Below are 19,618 nucleotides of genomic sequence, written 5' to 3'. Positions count from 1 at the left end.
TCGGTTCGGTTGCGCGCGGCTTCCAGCGACCCCTGTCGGGGGTTCCCGGCATCCACCAGGCGCCGCCGCCCCCCGCCTGGCCCGGCGCGGGGAGGAAAGGGGCTGCACCGCGAGTGCCGAGCTCTGGCTCCTCCCGGTGGCGTGTCCGCGCCTCGGGGTGGGGGTGTGGTGGGGAAACGGGAGGGGGCGAGGCCAGGGGAGGGTGAGAAGGAGGCGCCAGCTTGCAACCTGCGGGCGGGAGGTGGGTGGCTGCGGGGCAATTGAAAAAGAGCCGGCGAGGAGTTCCCCAAAACTTGTCGGAACTCCAGCTCGCGCAGAAGGCAGGAGCGGCGGCTGCCGGGCGATGGGACAGTAATCGCCTCTTCTTGATCTGCGAGGGTGCCGAACAGAGGCCACGACAGGAGTCGGCAGCGGCGGGACCCAGAGCGACCGGTACAGCCCCGAGAGCTAGGGCGACCGCGGGACGGAGCGATAGCTGGTTCCAGGTGGCCGGGACCGCACGCCGCGCCCGCACTGCTCTCCGCCGACCCCCAGGAGACGCCCCTGTGCCGCACGACCCCAGCAGTCCGGCAGCTCGCTCTCCATTCGAGGGACAAACTTTTCCCAAAGTCGACCCCAGCCTTTGGACCAAACTTGTCGCGTGTCGCCGTCCCCAGGAGCCGTCCGCGCAGAGCGCTCACTTCTCCGCGGAGATGTCCGAGCGCAAAGAAGGCAGAGGCAAGGGGAAGGGCAAGAAGAAGGATCGAGGCTCCGGCAAGAAGCCCGCACCAGCTGAGGGCGACCAGAGCCCAGGTGAGTGCGCAGCGCGGGTTCCGTGGTCCTCCAGCTCCAGTGCTGTCGCCTTGCCCTCTCCTGTGCCCCCGCGCCCTGCGCTCCCGGCGCTTGCTTTGCCTGCCCCGGGTGTTCGTGGAGCCGGGCGGTCTCCCCGGCGAGGGACGGCCCTTCACCTGCGCGCAGGGTGAGGGCGACCAGTCCCAAGGGTCCAAACCCTGGCATGGCCCTAAACCAGCGCCTCAGCCTCAGAGCCCAGCCCAGGAGTGGGAGCCGGGGTTCAGGAGACCAGGCTGGTACGCGCGTGCCCTGGAGCCCGAGGGCTTTGTGCGGGTCCCGGCTGCCCTCTAGTGAGGAAAAGCGGGGACACGCCACCGAGAGCCACAGCCTGGTTCCCTGGCTGCTGAGAGGGTGGTCGAGAAAGAGCGGCATGGGCAGTGGAGCGTCAGTGTTTGGGGTGGATGCGAAGCCATACAGGGTCGCGGTGTGTACCTCCGTTCACCCTCATTCAGCTCTGCTATCTGAAGTCCGAGCTGCGGACAGGGATTCCTAATGGTCAGCGAAGCAAATCAAATCAGCCCAGTGCCAGGAATCAGGTCTGCTCCAGCTAAGTTCTACAAACTTTTGGCTTAGCAGCGCTCTTTTTCAGGACCTCCTCCTCCATAAGTGTGGTTGGTTTACATTCCCAGGAGATATCAGAAAGGAAAAATTTACCTGTATTTTTGAATCCTGGTGCTTATCAGTTATGTATAGAATGAAATGGCACTTGAGGCTTTCTGGAAATGTCATTTTTTTTTGATCATCAGAACACAACACGAATGACAGCGTTGTCTTAGATATCCCTAAGAAGGGCTGATGCTTTAGACATTGCTTGGGGCAGAGGAGGCATCTGGAATATGAGCGATTAGGTGAAGCAGATACTTTAAAGGGAGTGGAGGGGGGTGTAGATGAGGACTTTCTCCTCTGTTTCTGCAATCCCCACTTGTTACTTGATCCGGATGCCTGAGTCTCTTATAGCATACTCCCAACACACATTTTATGAAGCACTTCTGAGGAATTAATTCAACGGCACTTGGTAATACTGTGGCCAAACACGATAAACAGAAGTATTTGTTCCTTCCAGGAAGAAAACAAACCAGATTTGTTTAGTACTCTTATTGGAATCACTGATAGCATTTCAGAACCTGGGTTCAGACCTTAAGCAGGGTTTAGAGCAAAACAAATTGAGCAGAGAGTAACTGTTCAGCCCCTGACCAGTCATATGCATGCTTCTAAGAGAAGATACTGCTGACCAGACCAAATCTACCTTAATTGCCACACATTGGCCCTCAGGAGGCTGGATGGAAATTTTCTTTTTTTTTTTACCCTGCATTTTGCAGGTGCAGCATTGTGTTTTATTCAACAAAGTACTAAACGGGGGAGCGTGATTTAGCAGCCTCCCTAAATGACTCTCTCTACTGTCCTTTCTAAGATAATTATAGTTAGTTAGAAACCTAGACCTAACCCACGCTATCAAGTAGTAAAGAGTTATTTTTGAGTTCCTTATCACTATTTGTGATGGTTTTCTGTCTGTCCATCCATTGTCTTCAGAAGTTTCTGTGATCCTCTTTGATGGTCTAATAAATTCAGGTGGGGCAGTGGTCTGAGATAGCATCCCTTTCAGTAACAGGTCTGCATCGTAGAAAGGGTTTGCAGCAACAGTACCAATATGCAGACAATTCAGACAAGGCTGTGGTTCTGTGGAGGAGGGATTAGGGATGAGCTGGCACGTCTATACTCTGCAGTTCCTGTCTACTAGGTAGGCAGCTGTCTGTGACTACCTAACGTTCTCTGTTGGCACTGAATTCTACAGCTTTTTTGGTGACTCTTGTTCTACCTTCCAGTCCCGCAGCTATCATTCTTTCTAAACCAGACACATTAGTGTCTTTAAGTGATCTTTCAATTGTCATCCCAGAAAAAAATTGAGATTAAGTTGCCTCTAGGCTAGTTTTTGTATATTTGTGTCTCTTTCCCATCATTCAATAATCTTTTTGGGGAAGGGACTTTTTATCCCCTCTAGGGCTCCTTGCATTTGTTAAACCAGATAAGAATATTTATTCTTCATTTGATTTGAAAAGAATAGACACCTTGAGATCTACTTTATATATAAGCACACTGTTAAATACTCCTGGTTTGGAGTCAGTGTTTCTCTCCTTCTTTGTCATTTTCCTTATAATGTTATATGCATTTTACCTATCCTCTGTTAATAAATACCTGTTCACCACAATGGTTTATGAGACAAACCCTCATTTTTTTTTTCCTTGATCCTTTTTGCACTGTGTAGGTCTCTGGCATTTTCAAAGTAATGATATCTAAATGCCTTAAATGCAGGGTTTACACCTGCCATGTCAACCTAAATTAGGACTTAAGAGGACAGCCATCTCTTGAGTCATTCTTGTCTTAGTGACACTTTCAATCCCAATTTTCACCCCTTCCTTAAAAGTATGTCCTTGGTGGAGCATATGCACTAGCCAAACGTCCCTTTGAATATTATAGCATTGCTTCACGACTGTTGAGGAAGATATAACGCTGAAGAAATTCAGCACACAGCCCCTACTGTATTATATGCATAGGCATAAGCACATCTGTTGGAGGGAGATTTTTAGGGGAAAAAAGCTTCTTTAACTTTCATATGACATGTGGCTGCTATATGATACATACATGGCTATGTTTCATAGCATCTGCATTTTTATACAATTAACTGAATATTGAATTGCACACTCTTAGGGCTGCAGATGTTCAACAGAATTATCTATTCCACAATAATGGCTCTAATAAGTCCCAAACCCTTGGGGTCATTGATTCCTCTTCTTTGCTCAAAATAAGCAACCTCAGCATAACCCTGGACTTTGTGTCACAGATCCATGCATCCTGTAACATCCCAAGCCTCCAGCCCCTGCATGCTGGACCTCCCAGATTCTGCCTCTTCGTAGTGATTCAATCCTCCCAACAAACTTTTCCTTTGGAAGCCTGAATTACAAAACCAATTTTTTTCCCCCAATTGGTGTTTGACCTCATGCTCCCTTTATAATTCTTTATTTGCTGACATATTTTTCATACTCTGCAAAAGATTTTTTTGATTGTTGTTCTTAAATGACCTGGAGAAAATTCATTATCATGCCTAATTCAGTTCTAGAACTGTTGCCTGGCAGAAGGGGCATTTGTGAGTTCAGGTGGTGGAAAACTTGAGAAACTTTCTGTCCCAAATCCGTAGAGCAGACTGTGTGCTGCCCGAATGACATCACCCACCTGTTTCCTTAACTAAGTGGCTTGCAGGCTGAAGTGCCTGTAAACATTCTTGGATCTAAAGTGCCCTGTCACTAATAGGGCAGTTCATGTTTACAGAATGGGAGGAATGTCCAGTGATCTGTTTCAACCTGGTTACTTGTAACTGCTTACCTTAGGTAATTATGGAAAACAGTAAAGATTATTTACACAATAAAATAGGACTTGTTATGAAAAACTAAAATATCAGAAAGAGTGGGAGAAGCTAGGATGCTACTTTTCATACATAAAAATGATAAAATAACACTGATAAAAGAATGGGGAGGAAAATATATATAAGTAGAAAATATTGGACTAGTATGTCGATAGAAGATGCCATTCCTATACACCAGTACTAGACTGGGCATTATTCTAATTATTAATACAAGGACTACTATTTATTGAGTTCTTACCATGTTATGGACAGTATAACATATTTTATTGCTTTACCTTTAGAAAATACAAAAATAACTCAGTATTAGGTAGCAAGAGGTAGGGTGGTATACTTCTTAGCTCCCTAGCCAAACTGCCTGGGATATAATTCAACTTCAACCACTCCTTAACTCTGTAGTTGTGGGAAAGTTAGTCTTTCTGTGCCTAAGTTCTGTCCCCCTCTTTTTTTTGTAAAATGGGGAGAAAAATAGTATTGCCATTATCAGGAGGACTTTGTGAGGCACAAACAAAACAAACCACAGAAAGTACTCCAAACATTGCCTAACATGTACTAAGTGCCCAGGAAGCATAAGCTGTCTTTATAAAATGACTCAGGGAATGAGTTGTCTGTGTCATTATTAGGATATTTTATATAATTTTCAAAATTTACCTTGTATGGTAAGAAAACCCCGACACTGACCTTAGATTAGAGTGGGTATAAATATTAACACATACTACCTGTAAAGATAGAGAAAAGTGGATAAGTATGTCAAATTCCATAACTGCATATAGGTATTATGAAAACAGTACTGAATTCAATCTAAATATTGAAAGTAGAGTGAGGTACACATAATTCTATTTCTGGCAGAAAAACATTGAGGTTTCAGGCTACAAGAAGATTCTGACACATGACTCCTTCTGGCAGCATAGTTGATGTTCATGCCGGGCACCAGTTAGTCCTAGCTACTTGGGAGGCCTGAGATCAGGAGGATCAAAGTTTGAGGCCAGCCTGGGAAAATGGTCTTCAGACCCTATCTACAAAATAACCAGAGCAAAAAATGCTCTGGTTTTTTGAGGTGTGGCTCAAGCAATAGAATGTCTGCGTTGCAAACATAAAGCCCTGAGTTCCAACCTCAGTTCAACCATTTAAAAAAAGAAAAGTTGATGTTTAAATCTCCCTTTGTTGTACAGAATGTATGATCATCTCTTTTGGGACTGATAAAAGTTGTACCAGTTGAAAAACAACAGTGCATCAACACTCCTTTTGTTACCTTTCTATCAGGAGTAACAGAATTGCCAGTAAAGTTCATACAATCCAGTGCAGTTGTTTCTAAATATAAACAAAAACGAGTATAGTAAATATAATAAAGCTGTGTTTCTATTTTCTTTCCTCTCCCCTCATTAGAATCGTTAATGTTGAACGTCCCAAAAGTGTGATAGTACTTACCAAATCAATGTTCTGTTAGCCTTCTCAATTCAACACTTTAAAATTGGCCTTAACAGTATTTACAGTTTATTGTGTTCTATCATGGTAGAAGAAAGCATACCAAGTTTCAGTATTTTGAATAATTTTATTTGCTTGGAGAAGCAAATAAATGGACTTCTAATAGTTAACCCTGGAACTCTCTGCTTGACAAATAGAAAGAAATAAATCAGATATCATTGACTTAAAATGGGTTTATTTCAACTAGCGAAAATATATTAAGTGTGCTGTTAAGAGAACATAAAGTAAAAATTCCCCAAAGGAACAAGTAACATTTTGGGTACATTCTAATTTTGTTTGTGTCTACATGAGGGTGTATTCTAGCATGAGTTTTAATAGATAAAAAAGAGCAAGCTACCCAAATACCAATAGATGTCAGTGTTTGTTGCTTTAGAAGAGTAAGGTGTTAGGGAAAAAAAGAAACACCTTAATTTATTCTGTTTAATAAGCGTGAAGCTGGCTACTTTTACCAGTGTGACAAATAATAATACACTGTGTAACTGTTTACAAAACTACATTTTGTTAGTGAAAATATCACATGCTCACATCCCTCCCCTCTAAGTTTTAGGAAATTGCCTCTGTAATAAATTCCCCAAAGAATCCAGAATGTAGGCAGAAAACATTCCAATCAGTGCTTAAAAAAAATGAAGTATGAAAATTATTTGAGAATAATTGTACTTTGGATTTCTTTTGTATTTTCAAGTATAAATGAGTTATGACTCTTTCTTATGTCATCTTAATTATGTTTGGTAAAGTGCATTTTTCAGTCCATCTCAAGTGAGACCTGGACAGCTCTGCCTCTGGGCAGGTCAGGGAAGACCAGAATTCTCTTCATTCTGCCTCTTGCCCGTGTCACCTTTCTCTGGCCTCCAGAGGGTGCTCCAAGAGCATGGCACTGCTATTCCCAAAAGATTGACTTCTTTTTCTTTTCTTTCCCTTTCTTTCTTCTCTCCACCCCCCCCTTCTCTTTCTATCTTTCATTCTTTCTAGTTCTTGTGATATTTTAGGTAACCTACTGAAAGGAATAGTTTCTTGATTCCATCAGAGTTAGCTGCTTTGACTGATTTTAATTTTTTCAGTTAAACCAACTAACCTGGGTTCATTAAGAATTTTGACTGAAAATATTGTGACACATTGTTTTGAAGTTGATGATGCAGTTGTCAGCTTGCAAGGCGACATGTGTCAGATTAATTTTCACTAGCACCTTTCCTTAGACAGCCAAACATCTTTCAGGGTCTTTCAGGCACCTCCCGCCCCATTAAATAAAAGAGCTACCCACAAAGAGCCTTAGTCATACTTAAAAGTTTCACTCTGACATCAGAAAATTATATGGGAGGGTTGGTGGAATGGCTCAAGTGGTTGAGTGCCTGCCTACCTAGCAAGTGTGAGGCCCTGAGTTCAAACCTCAGTACCGCAAAAAAAAGAAGAAAATTATATGGGAAACCATCAAGATTGAACAAAAGGTCTTTGCCAACAGGTTTGTTTTTATTTCTTTGTGTCACTCTGTGTCCTCAGCTCCTGGCTTAAGAGCCCTGTCTTGAGCTATGTATTTTCAAAAGCAGGTTTGGGTAACTAATTCTTCTGCATTATGGGCTAGTATTGTAAAAATGTCACAAAACTGCTATTTGTGGTTTACCTGCTCGTGAGTTATTCCCTCTGGGATGGTCCTGCACTTGCAATCTTCCTCATGAGTTATTCTGCTTAAGCTACTGCCTTCCCTTTTTAAAGGGCAATACTGTTCACGTCACCTCTTGCTCTAAGAAGGGCAATAGACTTTGCTGCAATGTCCTAAACTTTTCCCTTCACAGCTTTCATAGAGAGACAGACAGCTGCCTCCTCTGGGTAGCCATTGAGTTTTAGCTTCAGTGTCAAAGTGTTTTGTTAGATTGGATCATATGACATTGTCAGTTTGATAGGTCACACATGGATGAGTGTTGTCAGTGTTATTGTTTAATCTAATATTTGGGATTTCTTCAGGAATTTGACTTTATATATTTTATATATTCTTTTAAATAATATAGTAATAATTACAACTTTGAAAATATTCTTGTAAGTTTGAGCAATTAAAGTAATGCATAAAAGAAATCTAGGCTAGGAAATAATTGAAGCAGTGGCATTTTCTCCAATCAATAAATCAGTTCAGATGACAGTACTCACATAAAATATATTCAGTATAAAGTCAGAGGGGCAGTGTGACTAGCATTTTTCCTTGGAGAAAAAAGTAGTAAAGTCCTACCACAAAATATAACTTTTGTTTTTATTTGACCTAACAGCACACTGTTATCAGGTTGTATCTTAACATATTTCTTCAGAGTTGTGAGTTACAGAGCTGTAAGTAGGAAATATTGATGATTACTGGCTTTACTTTGTGGGATAATCTGAAAATCAGAAAAGCCATTATTCACTCAGTTTTTCTAATAGTTTAATTGTAAATTTTATTTACAATTTTTATATTTGAGTTGTTTTCTTAGCAGTTTTTGTCATTTGTTTAGAAATTTTCACTTGACTCAAATAATAGGAAACCATACTTACTATGCGAGCATGTAAGAAAGGCATCCAAAACTCAAAGAATAAAAAAAAAAAATGAAGGTGAAATGTAACACATTTAAAAGAAAACTAATGGTCCAACAGAGCTTTCTTTTATAGTGGTCAGTGCATATGTTGTTAAATGTTTAAAATATGTGTGTTGTCAATCAAATATTCGTTCTACTTGTAAGTTATCAGGACTTAGAAAATCTAGCTTTTCTCTGAATGTGTCTCTTTTCCCCTGCCTCACCTTACTCTTTGGACTTTCTGTTGTATTGGAGGGCAAATGGGGAAGCAGAGGAAAGCAGGTAGTCGATATAATAGTAGTCAATATAATATAGACTGAAGGATAAGAGTGGGTTTAAGACAGCACAGTATAATTTATTGCCTGCAATCTGAATGAACATTTGTCTTAAGTTTAGTATGATTTAGTTACAATTTTTCTGAGGCCCTTCCCTTTGCTCTCCCTTCTCTCCCATGCCTCTAACTTGGAAAATTTGCTTTCTAATTATACTGTATTAAGAGTTAAGCATAATCAGTGAAAGGGCTGTGTTGTGTTTGTTTCTGTATTCATGTAATACATGAGTACATAGTATGAAGACTTTTGGATGGCAGCCATTTGTGATCTTAGTTAGGCTAAAACATGCACCTGTGCAGTCAGCAGTTTATATGAAATCCAAACAGGACATTTTGAGTCATTATTTTAATGACTGGTATAAGCTTAAATGGTATTTATGCTAAGTAGCATATTTTTATTTCTTTCCAAGCCCACTAGAAGGAAGGAAGAACTAGGTAAGGGTGACATTTTGAATCTACAACTGCATATCCTATCGGAGATGGGCTGAAACAAAATCCTCCGTAACAGTAGATTCCTGGGCTCGAGTCCCCAGAGGGTGGCCTCCTTCTGACACCACTGTTCCAGCCTTCTCCCAAGCAGCAGCTCCCTGACTTTTGTAGCACTCTAGAACAGAGCAGCACTTGGCTTTCTCTCCAAATCACCTAGTCTATTCACTTTAAAATAAGTTCACTTATCTGAATGTGGCCACTTAAATAAGAAGGAAAGGAAAAATCAACTCTGTTTGCTCCTAAACAGCAGTCCAAGTAAGGATTCTTGTGTGTGACACATATATAGTGCTGGAGGTTGAACCCAGGGGGCCTCAAGCATTCTAGATAGACAAGGATCTTGCCTTTGAATATAATGCTGTTCAGAACATTTCCTGAAAACTTGACTTGGAGCAACATCAAGTAGATGTTTCTGTGACGCTGTGGTGTGACTGTGTGGCTGAGGGACTGTGGCTCTGGTTTTAAGACAGGGAAGTGCTGGTGTTAGCCCTGACTGTGGAAAGGACTGTTGGAAGTTAAGCAGCATGGTGGTTAAGAGACCAGGCACTGGCTCTGCTCTCTGAATGCCAGGATGTGAGCCCTAGAGGTGTCCCCTCCCAAGTTGGTCAGTGATAAAACTGTAAGCCTCAGTTTCCACGTTTATACATTGTGGACAGTGTTGCTCAGGTGACAGTTCTTAGGGTTAGTGTTTAGTATTGTGCCTGGTGTAAAGTCAAAACTAAAGCACTAAAACCTCACTTTTATTTAAAATACCAGTTTGATAAATAAAACCTAGTAAGCACTTGTTCAGTCTTTGTTCATCTGATAGTATGTTCTTATTTTGTATGGCTACATGAATATGTTCTCATTTGTAGCTGCTCAGAAGGTAATATCAACATTGTACATCTTACCACAGGGCCTTATACGTGGAAGTTTCTGGTAAATAACTTGTTTATAATACATGCGAAATATTTATTTGGCATAGAATTTGTAACTGTGGAGCGGTGGTGAGACTTGGATACCAAATATATAACACATTCATAAAAAGCACTGGTGGCCATTCTAAACCTGAGACTTACCATGATCTTTGGCCTGTAGATAAACTCATTTTTAGAGGGTAGAGGAACGCACTGGTGGTTGTTGTTTTAATTGATTGGTACAATAATGCATTACATCCTCTTATATTTTAAACACACACACACACACAAACCCCTCCTCAATCTTTTATTTTTTGTTGCAGTACTAGGACTTGAACTCAGTACTTACACCTTTTGCCACTCTACCAGACCTTTTTTGTGAAGGATTTTTCAAGACAGGGCATCAGAAACTACTTGTCTCCTGAGTAGCTATGATTGTAGGTGTGAGCCATGGGCTCCCACCTACCCCTCCTCAGTCTTTTAAATTGTACCCGTTAGTTCTTTAGATACAACTCTAAGCTCCCATATGGTAAAGTCAAGGATGGTTTGTTGGGCAACTTTGTCTTGCACATAGTAATTTGCACATGGATATTTGTAGAATAAATGAATGAGAATCATTTTTCTTTATATTTGTTGACTTTTTTGTTTCCTGAGCCAGGAAGATAGATAATTGTAGTTTGTGAATCAATTTGATTGGGGCCTATTGTGTTGTGAGGTAGAATAGGTTAATTGTCTGAAACCTGTTGTCATTTATATACTAAGTAGACATTATGTTTGTGTATATGTGTCAAACCTTTTATATTTATATCATTTATTTATATTTATATATTATATGCTTTTATATTCTTTTAATATTTTCCCTATTTTTGCCTACTGAGTGAAATAGAAGTATGGTATCAACATTAAGCAAAGCATTTCATTGTTTAAAACTGTAGTTTTCCCTTTATATTCTTTAAATTGCTTTAAAATAAGTAAAAAAGGGAAGGGGCTACCTTGAAGCCCATGAGATGGTAGATTTTTATAAACAGTTATAATTGCAGTAATACTGCAATTATTGTCATCCATTTCTGGGAAAAATTTTGAGGGCCTATATATTATCCCTAGAAGGATTAGATCAAATACAGAAAATAGTTTGCGATTATAATTTGTTTTAGTGAGGTCACCTTGCTATATACTTGGACTCTTCCCTGGGGGGCACAGCTCATGCATTATCCATTTTGGGAAAGAGTTATACTTACAGGAATTATGGAAATGAGCTGGTGGGTTTGTCAGAAGAAAACCAATTATTTGAATACTGAGTTGAATGGAAAATGAAATACATGATTTTCCATATATTAAATTCAATAGAAATGGGAGACTTATGTCTTGCAGGTTTTTTTTTTTTCAACATGTTGCTTATATTCTGTGTTCCCAGTTGCCCTGAACCTGAAAGGAAGGAAAAGCGTCTGTAGAAATAGTTACTTATTCCATTTTGATATTTGGAAAGAGACAGTGGAGATTTAAGTGTTGTGTACATTATTTACAGCCCACTAAGTAAGACTGATGCCCTTCTGGAAGACAGGAAAGACAAAGGGTACTATCTTTCCAGGAGTGAAGAAAAACTAAGGGGAAATGGACTTCTGGATTCATTTCCTCTCTCATCAAATCCATGTAAGACCTGTAGGAAAAGAGCCTGTAAGAGTGCATGGGGAAAAAAATGTGACCACTTACAGTTTGCTACTGATTACAAAATAAATATTACGCATTAGAGTTTCACTAATCTTAAGCTCAGTGTCGTCCCATACCTGCATTTGGTGAGTAAGGTCGCACTGTGAGAGAAAGATAGGTCTTGGTGCTTGTCTCTACCTTCTACCTAGCAACATCTTTTTAAACAAAACCCTCCAAACCTTTAATACCTCTTCCTTCCTCTTGAAATAGTGATGAAAACACTGAACACAACTATCTTGCTGATTTTTCTGAGCTCAATAGTGTGGGAATAGAACTTCCTGAAGCCAGCAGGGTAGTGGTCCCTGTCTTACAGGCACATGGCTTTAGGTTTGCTGTTCAAGTTGCATATGCCTTGACATCACAGGACCCTAGGAGAGAGATGACCATGGAATATCTGAATGCACTTTGTTTCATTTTAGATGTGATCTCACACAGTTACCCCCTCTTTTTTGTGTTTGTGAAATTCAGAGCTAGGTGGCACAGCTCTTGAGCAAGAAAGCAATTTATTCACCTCCAACTTGTCTGAATCTTCTCACGTGAATTCACAGAGAAATAATCTTTTGAAGGATTCCCAGTGTTTTGCTAGCAGTATTAGTATGTCAGCTCACTAAAAACTTCCTTACTTAGACCCTGCAGGAACCTAGTTTTTCATTATGCATATATACTTCTTTGTTGAAAATTTCCTTAATGACTAAGGCGAAGAACGGACATTCTTAGACTTGTCATGTGTCTTGGTATATTTGAACTAAAAACCTCTTCTTTAAAGCAACTGATAATTTTGTGAAATAAGGCAGACTACTTCTTATTTCCTGTCAGTCTGGGAAATAAGAAATGGGAAATGATTACATGTTCATATACATACCTTGGGTTCTATGTACTTAATTTGCACAGTGAATATGTAGGTAGTTGTCACATATTTAGTGGGAAAGCACTTGCCCTAGCGTGCAAAGTTCTCTGGGTTTGATCCCCAGGATCACACACACACACACACACCCCGAAAGGATGAAGTAATAAGCATATATAAAGTTGACTAGGGCCACATTTAAGTAAGTAGGTCTACTTTCTTTAAGGTTACTTTTGTGGTTCCTAGTTAATTGAAATAATATTTCAGGATCTGTTGTAAATGCTAAGCTGTTAAACAAGACATTAAAAAATGTGCATAAGGAAATAGGTAACATTCCTACATTTTATCACCTTGTTTTTTATTATACAGAAAACACACATTGAATATTTTATGTCTGTGTCTTGTTTTTGTTATTTGTTGGCAGGACACAAGTCACAGTGATCTCCATTCTATTTTGGGCATTTAATTTTGTTAATATGTTTTAATTTTCAGAAACAAACTATTGTTCCCACCCAGAAGAACTTTCATTTGAGTTGTAATGGATGCACATTTTTGCATTTTACATCTCCACAGTCTTTTGTGGAGGCCATAATCCCCACAAAGCCATGCCTTTCTTGTGCAGGATGCTTTCACTAGAGAATAGCATGGTGCTAGGAACATAATAGTCCTAGTTCTTAAGAATTTATTCAGTGACTGTATGAGGAAGTATTACTAATTCATTTAAAACAATGAGTTGGGAGTTCATGGGTAGCGAGTTCGTTATTATGATACCATCACTTAATGAGAAAGTGTGAGTGCAAATCACTAGTACCAGGCATGCATGGATTTGTTCCTGAATTGGCCATTCATCACTTTTATAATGTAAATTTGCACAATTTATTTTAAGTTCTCAGTAAGTATTAATCGTTGCTTAATTATTCAGGGTAATGAAGTGAAATTAGAGATTTGTTCAACCCACAGTTTTTGCTCACCCTAAGATGTGTTTGTTAAATTTTCTCTGAGTGCACAGAAGCAGTAAAGAACCTAATTAGACAGATGCAGTTTAAGGAGTTAATTTTCATCGATTACTTTGACCATTGCCTGCACCTAAGTTTGCTATGTGAAGAGGTTGTTAATAAATACAAATAATGACAGTTGCTTCTGGGTAAGCAATAAAATTAACTTAATAGCTGCCTAAATATGAAGTCCTTATATTAGTCTTGAGAAAAATCATAAAGTGTTAGAAATGAAGAGGTCGTTTTAGAGAGCAGGCACTTGAACGACATCATTTTAGATGAAGAAAACCTGAGCATCTAACCAAAGCAGGAGGCCCAGTACAAGAACCCACGCCTCCAGAATTTAGGACAGGGATCTCAATGATTATGATGCCATCCTTTTAAATCTACAATAAGCATTGCATATGAATTTACTTGCCTGATGATTTGGGTATATTAGGCTTCTAGGAAGAGAAATGGATTTCTGTGCCATCAAAGAGCAGCTTGGAGGACATGGTTTATATGATTTTATTTTAAGGGTGGCAATAAACTTAAATTAACCAAACCTTTGTATTTTTTTGTTTCTTATTACAGTGTCTTATACTTAAGTAGGTTCAATAAATTTTGCCTGGCAAGATGACTGGTAAAGTTGTAATCTCATAATATGGAAGAAATTGGTAATAGTTGTGTGTGTGTGTGTTCATGTGTGTGAATGTGAATTCATATATGAAATAGGTGTGAGCTATCTCAGTGTTCTGAACTCTTTTTGAGCCAACCCCTAAACACAGAAGACCCTAAGAACACGAAAGCAATCTTTTTGTGCTCATTGTAGAAAGGAAGTGCAAGAAGAAGGATCCGTGCCTTGACAGCAGATCTAGACAAGCACAGTTGCCCTCTCGCATCTGAGTCGCTCATTGCAGTGACATTTGTCACTAGTAACCCAAATCTTTGACTCCAGAACCTAGAGGTCAAAGGTCTCTTAGTTCATTATTGAGTTTGCAAGGATAGTGGTTCAATTTGCATTTTGGGATTTATCTATGTTTATTTACTTTTTTTTTTTTGAGGGGGGAGGAGGCCAGTAAAATGAGAGAGAGTTTTTCTTCCCCTTATAGGATGATTATGTAGTCCAGATCTTTATTTGTAAGATTTGACTAGCCTCCTAAAAGAAGGGAAGACTCAGCATATTATGGTTTTCGTCTGGGCCTCACCTGGAATTTTCCTAAGGTATAGTGGCAACTATCTTCAAACCAAAGCCTCACGTCATGGGTTGTAGCAGGGAGCAGCTTTGCCTTGAGGACAATCAGATCCTTTGAGGGTGGTAGAAACTCATAAAGTTTGCTGACTCATATTCAACTGGCTCCATTAATGAGGGAATTAAACAGTGGCAAGAAAGGGACTGAAGAGTCCATTGGGAGCCCATCCAAGGATCTGGGAAGACAGACAACTGCTGATTCCCAGCCAGTCATGGATTGAAAGCTCTTCCACGTTAGAACCAGGAAGTAGTCCTAGGCCAGGGCTGAGAGTACTGGTGAAAGCCTGGCTTCGGTGTGTATATGTGTGTGTGTTTGTGTGTGTGTAAATGTATAGTAAATAGTCATCTCCTGGTGGAAGAGAAGGGGGAGGGAGGGAGCAGGAGATTCCATGGAGTACTGTGCTGACGTGGGAAGGACACTGTTCTAGGCAGCATTTAAGAGGAAGGAGGACTAAATTTCTGTGATCGTGGCAATCATTTAAATATTTGGACTTTATTTCTTTGATAATTAACAAGGTTCATTTATATGAGGACAAAAAATCTTAGGTGTGGAAGAAAACTGATTAAGAGTCTGATCATATTAAGTTAGTGGTCTCCAGTTTTGAATAGTGTTCATGGTGCATTTTTATCCAGAATCCTTAGTAGTGAATCTTTTCAAGGAAGCCTGAAGTTTTTGAAAAATAATAGTCATAGAAGGTCTAAGCAAATTGGTATTATGTAGGAATCAGTTTATTTCTTATAGAATAACTTTTAATAGGTGAAATAGTAATGTGGTTTAATTTTTCTTAGCTAAAACCGAGAATTGTTTAGGTGTATGAATTATTTAGGGGGAATATATATTTTTAAAGTACTAGCACAGAAGCCTTCCTAGTGAGTTTCTTAGTAGAAACTGGATACTGGCTATGAATTGTGATCCAGATGCCCTTAACGTAGATATTCCTTCCAAACGTGAACAAGTGAGAATTTAACCTCAACTAAACACTAGAAGTATATGAACAGTAAAAAATGCAGGCCAGACAAGGTCTTTGAGAATTAAAAAAAAATAGTATATACAAAAATAGTATACACACACACACACACACACACACACACAGATATATTTATTTAGTTATTTTTGTAGTGCTAGAGATGGAACCCACGGGCTCACGCATGATAGATAAGTGCTGTACCACTTTGGCACATCCGTCAGGCCCAAGAAATTCTTAACATAAATCATTATATAATTTTTTCTTCATTGGTTTATGTCCTTAACTTTATACTTAGTTTTCCATGTAAGATACTTCCTTTATTTTTGTATGCAATCTCTGTTTATTTCCCAGTAATGCTATGCTTCACAAATTCATGAAGAAGTTTTTCAACCTAATGATCATATTATTTTTTTTTTCTTGTTGTTCTGGGGATTGAACCCAGGGCCTCACACATTATAGGCAAGTGTTCTGCCATTGAGCTATACCCCCAGCCCTTTGTTGATCATATTAATGGAAGGAACATAACAGGAAGCTAATTTATGATAGCATATTTTTTCTCTGTAGTAACTCTGAATTGTCATCGAGCTATTCATTGAAAGATACCTCTTAAACTTCCCATTACTAAATTCCCAAATGTATCTGTTCTACCTTTGATAAAGTGAGTATTTTATTAGACAAGCAGCAGGCTGCTTTTTTAAGTGAAGTGGATTAAACTGTAGTGATTGTTACCGTGGACATTCATGGAAATCTTTCTCTTTTTTTTTTTTTTGTCAGTGCTGAGTATACGTAACAGGGCCTGGTACATGCTAGGCAAGTGCTCTTTCACTGAGCACATGCAGCCTTGAGAGTTCATTTTGACTACGTTTTTAACATCAAAATCACTGAGTTCTCCCACAGAAACATAAAGTACTTTGTCATTATCACAATCATAATTGAGGAGGTATTAAAGAGATATAAAGTATAAATCAAAGATCTGAGGAGAAATATATGAACCAGAAGCTTGACATGTCAAAAGCTGGATATAAGAGAAAAAATACTGAGCAAGCATCAGGTGTTTCATCAGTGGTCCAGAGATAACTTAACTGTATCATATTGAGGTCCATGTATTACCAGGAAAGAATCAATTCCACTTTTTCTTCTCCTTCTCTGTGGCCCAGCTCCAGGAAGGTCTTTTCATTGATTGGTGGGAAGATTTTAGCACAGACAAAACTTACAAGCCAAGCACCATTATCTGTAGTACGTGGCCTTACCACATTCTTAGGTAATACACCTAAAAGCTGCCGCATGTTTCAGAATTATTTTCAGAAGTTTATATCCTCTGTATTGCCATTACCTTGAGAAAGAGTTCAGACAAAGGACTTAGTCAGCATGCAATTATGGTATTAGGTGAAACATATAGTTTGGTCTAGAACCAAGATGCAGCTAGCCCTCAGTGTGCTTTCATTAATCAGAAGCTGTTTAGAAGTTAGCTGTCAGTCTGACCACCTCTCCTTTGAAGGTAACCTGCCTTTCTTCTCACCCCCGTACTTTCGCCATGATATGCTTTAGGTGAGGTTTCCTTTCTCTTTATCCTGCTTAGGATCATCAAGCTTCTGGAACATGTAATTTGCTTTATTCTGGAAAATTCTCATCCATGTATCTTCAGAGATTTCCTACATCCCATTCTCATGCCTCCTTCAGAAACTATAATTAAAAGTCCATTGAACCTTCTTGCTATAATCACCAGTTCTCTACCTCTCTTTTGAATTTTCCATCATTTCTTCTTACTCTGCTACTATTTTCGACTGATCTGTTTTTTTACTTCACTCGTTGTTTCTTCTGCTATGTGAAATTTGTTCCCAATATCATCTATCAAGTTTTTCACCTTAATTACTGTTTTTCTCCCCTATTTCTAGTAGTTTTCTTTGGTCCTTTTTCAAGTCTGGTATGTCCTATTTTATATTTTCCTGGTCCCTGAAGGTATTTTCAAGTTGGTATTTATTTTAGAAGAGTAAGCATAATGGTTTCGGGATTTGTGTGTGATGGTTTTGGTATGTGTTGTTTCTCACTCCTTGCCTTGTTCTCTTCTGTGCCTGGCTGTAGCTTACTCTAGGCTGGTCATTTGTTTTTAAAAGTTATCTGTGGCATTCCTCAAGGCATAAAAATAAAAGTACATTCCTGCTAAGTTTTGTATTGTTACTGCTGGGTACCTGGGGCCCTACCAATTTCATGGTTTGAGGTTCTGTGGCCACCAACCTGTCCTTATCTAGGCTTGCAAGAGCCTGTCTGTAGGCTCAACTCTTCTTTCCAGCTTCACCTTGGTCCAAGCAATGTCCCAGGGTCTCCAGGGTTAAAAGATGGATGAGTTTAGTTTTCGTTACCTGTACATGTAGGATTTCTGAGTTTTTCATAAGTGGCGTTAACTCTTTGGAGTCCCAGATTACTGTGGGGAGGGTTTACTACAATAAGACTTCTTACTTCAGCAGGTCCTAATCCTTGAATTCTGTCTCCTTCACCAGGATGGGCAAATGCCCTTAAAGAAAATTGATTGCACTATTCATTGTATTTTTCTATATCTTTAAAATTCAAAATTTTCTTTACAATTTGTCCTAAAAGTTCTCTATTTTGCCAAATTCCTTTAAGGTGATGTTTATTATATGTAATTCAACATTTAAAATTTTTCCAGCAGGAGGGTTATCACAAAAAGTTACCTTCTATTGGAACAGGAAGTCACTAATCATTAAAAGGCTAAAAACATTAGGGAAGAAAAGGCCTGTCGACATGAAAAGTACTCAGTTAGGGATTTCAGAGGATGGTGGCATTTTGAGGGTGAATTAAGTCTGGTTTTATTGGGCTTTTGGATCTAAGCAAGCTTATAGCTGGCCAGTTTTGAGAAAGGAGGTCTCTGAGAAATGCCTTATGGTGATAGGATTGGAGGTGATAAGCCAGAAGGTCAATCCTGGAAATCTCAATGAAATAGGGGCAAAATGTATCTCAAAATGCAGTTTGATGAAGTAAAAATTTTATTGAATGTAATTGCTGTGGTTATTACCAGGTTTACAAAAGAAGGATCAAGAGTTTGCCAAGATATCAAAAAAAGAAAATCTCTGACCTTGTCCAACCCTTATCTTCAAGAGAAAAATAAGTAAAGATTGCATGACTTGCCCAAGGTTTTACAACTGGGACAGGGTGAGGGTTCCAGCCTGGTGGTCCACCACTGTGTGCCACAGGACCTCTACCTAGGTGGGCTTGGAGTCCCAGTTCCTACCTTACCTGGGAATTGAACGTTTTGGCCACCCCTTGATTCTTTTGTAAAAAAAAAAAAAAAAACTGTATTCAATTGCTGTAAGTGTCCTTAAGTTGTTATTTCACCCAGTGGTGACTGCATCAGGCCGTCATCAATGAAGGGTCCTCAGAATTTCTTGAGGCATGTATACTGCACAGATAGTTAGCAGAGGTGAATGAAACTTCACCTTGGAGTGTCAATTGAAGAAATTGTTATTCCACTTGAATTGGCAACGGGTGCTTGTGCTGCTGCTGGAGTTCTGGGCTAAGAAGTAGATGTCATGATTATGATGGGAGGGGAGAAACAGCTGCAGGACCCGGAGAAGTGACTGGACTCCAGTAATCGTATTTGGCATGTCAAGGGTGAGAGTTAGCCTGATGGGATTTGGACCATATCCTAGGCTAGCAAAGTAGTGTTAAAATCAACTCCAGGTGTTTCCGTACTCTTAATGCCTAAGAATTATTAAAGCAAAAAATAATGCATTTGAGGATATGAATGGGAGGGAATTGGTCACTCACTGCTTGGGAATCACTTATTTGTAATAGAGTCTGTTCTCTCCTGACAATTGCTCCTGCATGTTTAAAACACACCCTAGATCTCCAAATGCTTATTTTAGTAGTCAAGTTTCCTCAA

The 19,618-nt window shown here is 39.6% G+C and overlaps 1 protein-coding gene across 7 annotated transcripts in view; it reads left to right on the top strand.

Annotated features, from left to right (window-relative positions):
* Positions 1–203: 203 nt before the first annotated feature.
* Positions 204–19,618, top strand: part of Nrg1 (neuregulin 1) — a 201,368-nt gene continuing 181,953 nt past the window's right edge. For 6 of the 7 annotated variants that reach the window (XM_074054674.1, XM_074054672.1, XM_074054671.1 and 3 more), the window contains exon 1: positions 204–792. In XM_074054674.1, the coding sequence (XP_073910775.1) occupies positions 693–792 (100 nt within the window). In that variant the 5' untranslated portion in view covers positions 204–692. Of the gene's footprint in view, positions 793–14,742; positions 14,986–19,618 lie in introns of those variants that run through there. The other variant, XM_074054673.1, reaches the window with a different exon arrangement.

The sequence above is a fragment of the Castor canadensis genome, chromosome 14 (assembly GCF_047511655.1).
Source record: "Castor canadensis chromosome 14, mCasCan1.hap1v2, whole genome shotgun sequence".
Taxonomy (NCBI): Eukaryota; Metazoa; Chordata; class Mammalia; order Rodentia; family Castoridae; genus Castor; species Castor canadensis.
Note: the sequence above shows the minus strand (reverse complement) of the source record. Positions and strands in the feature narration are given on the sequence as shown.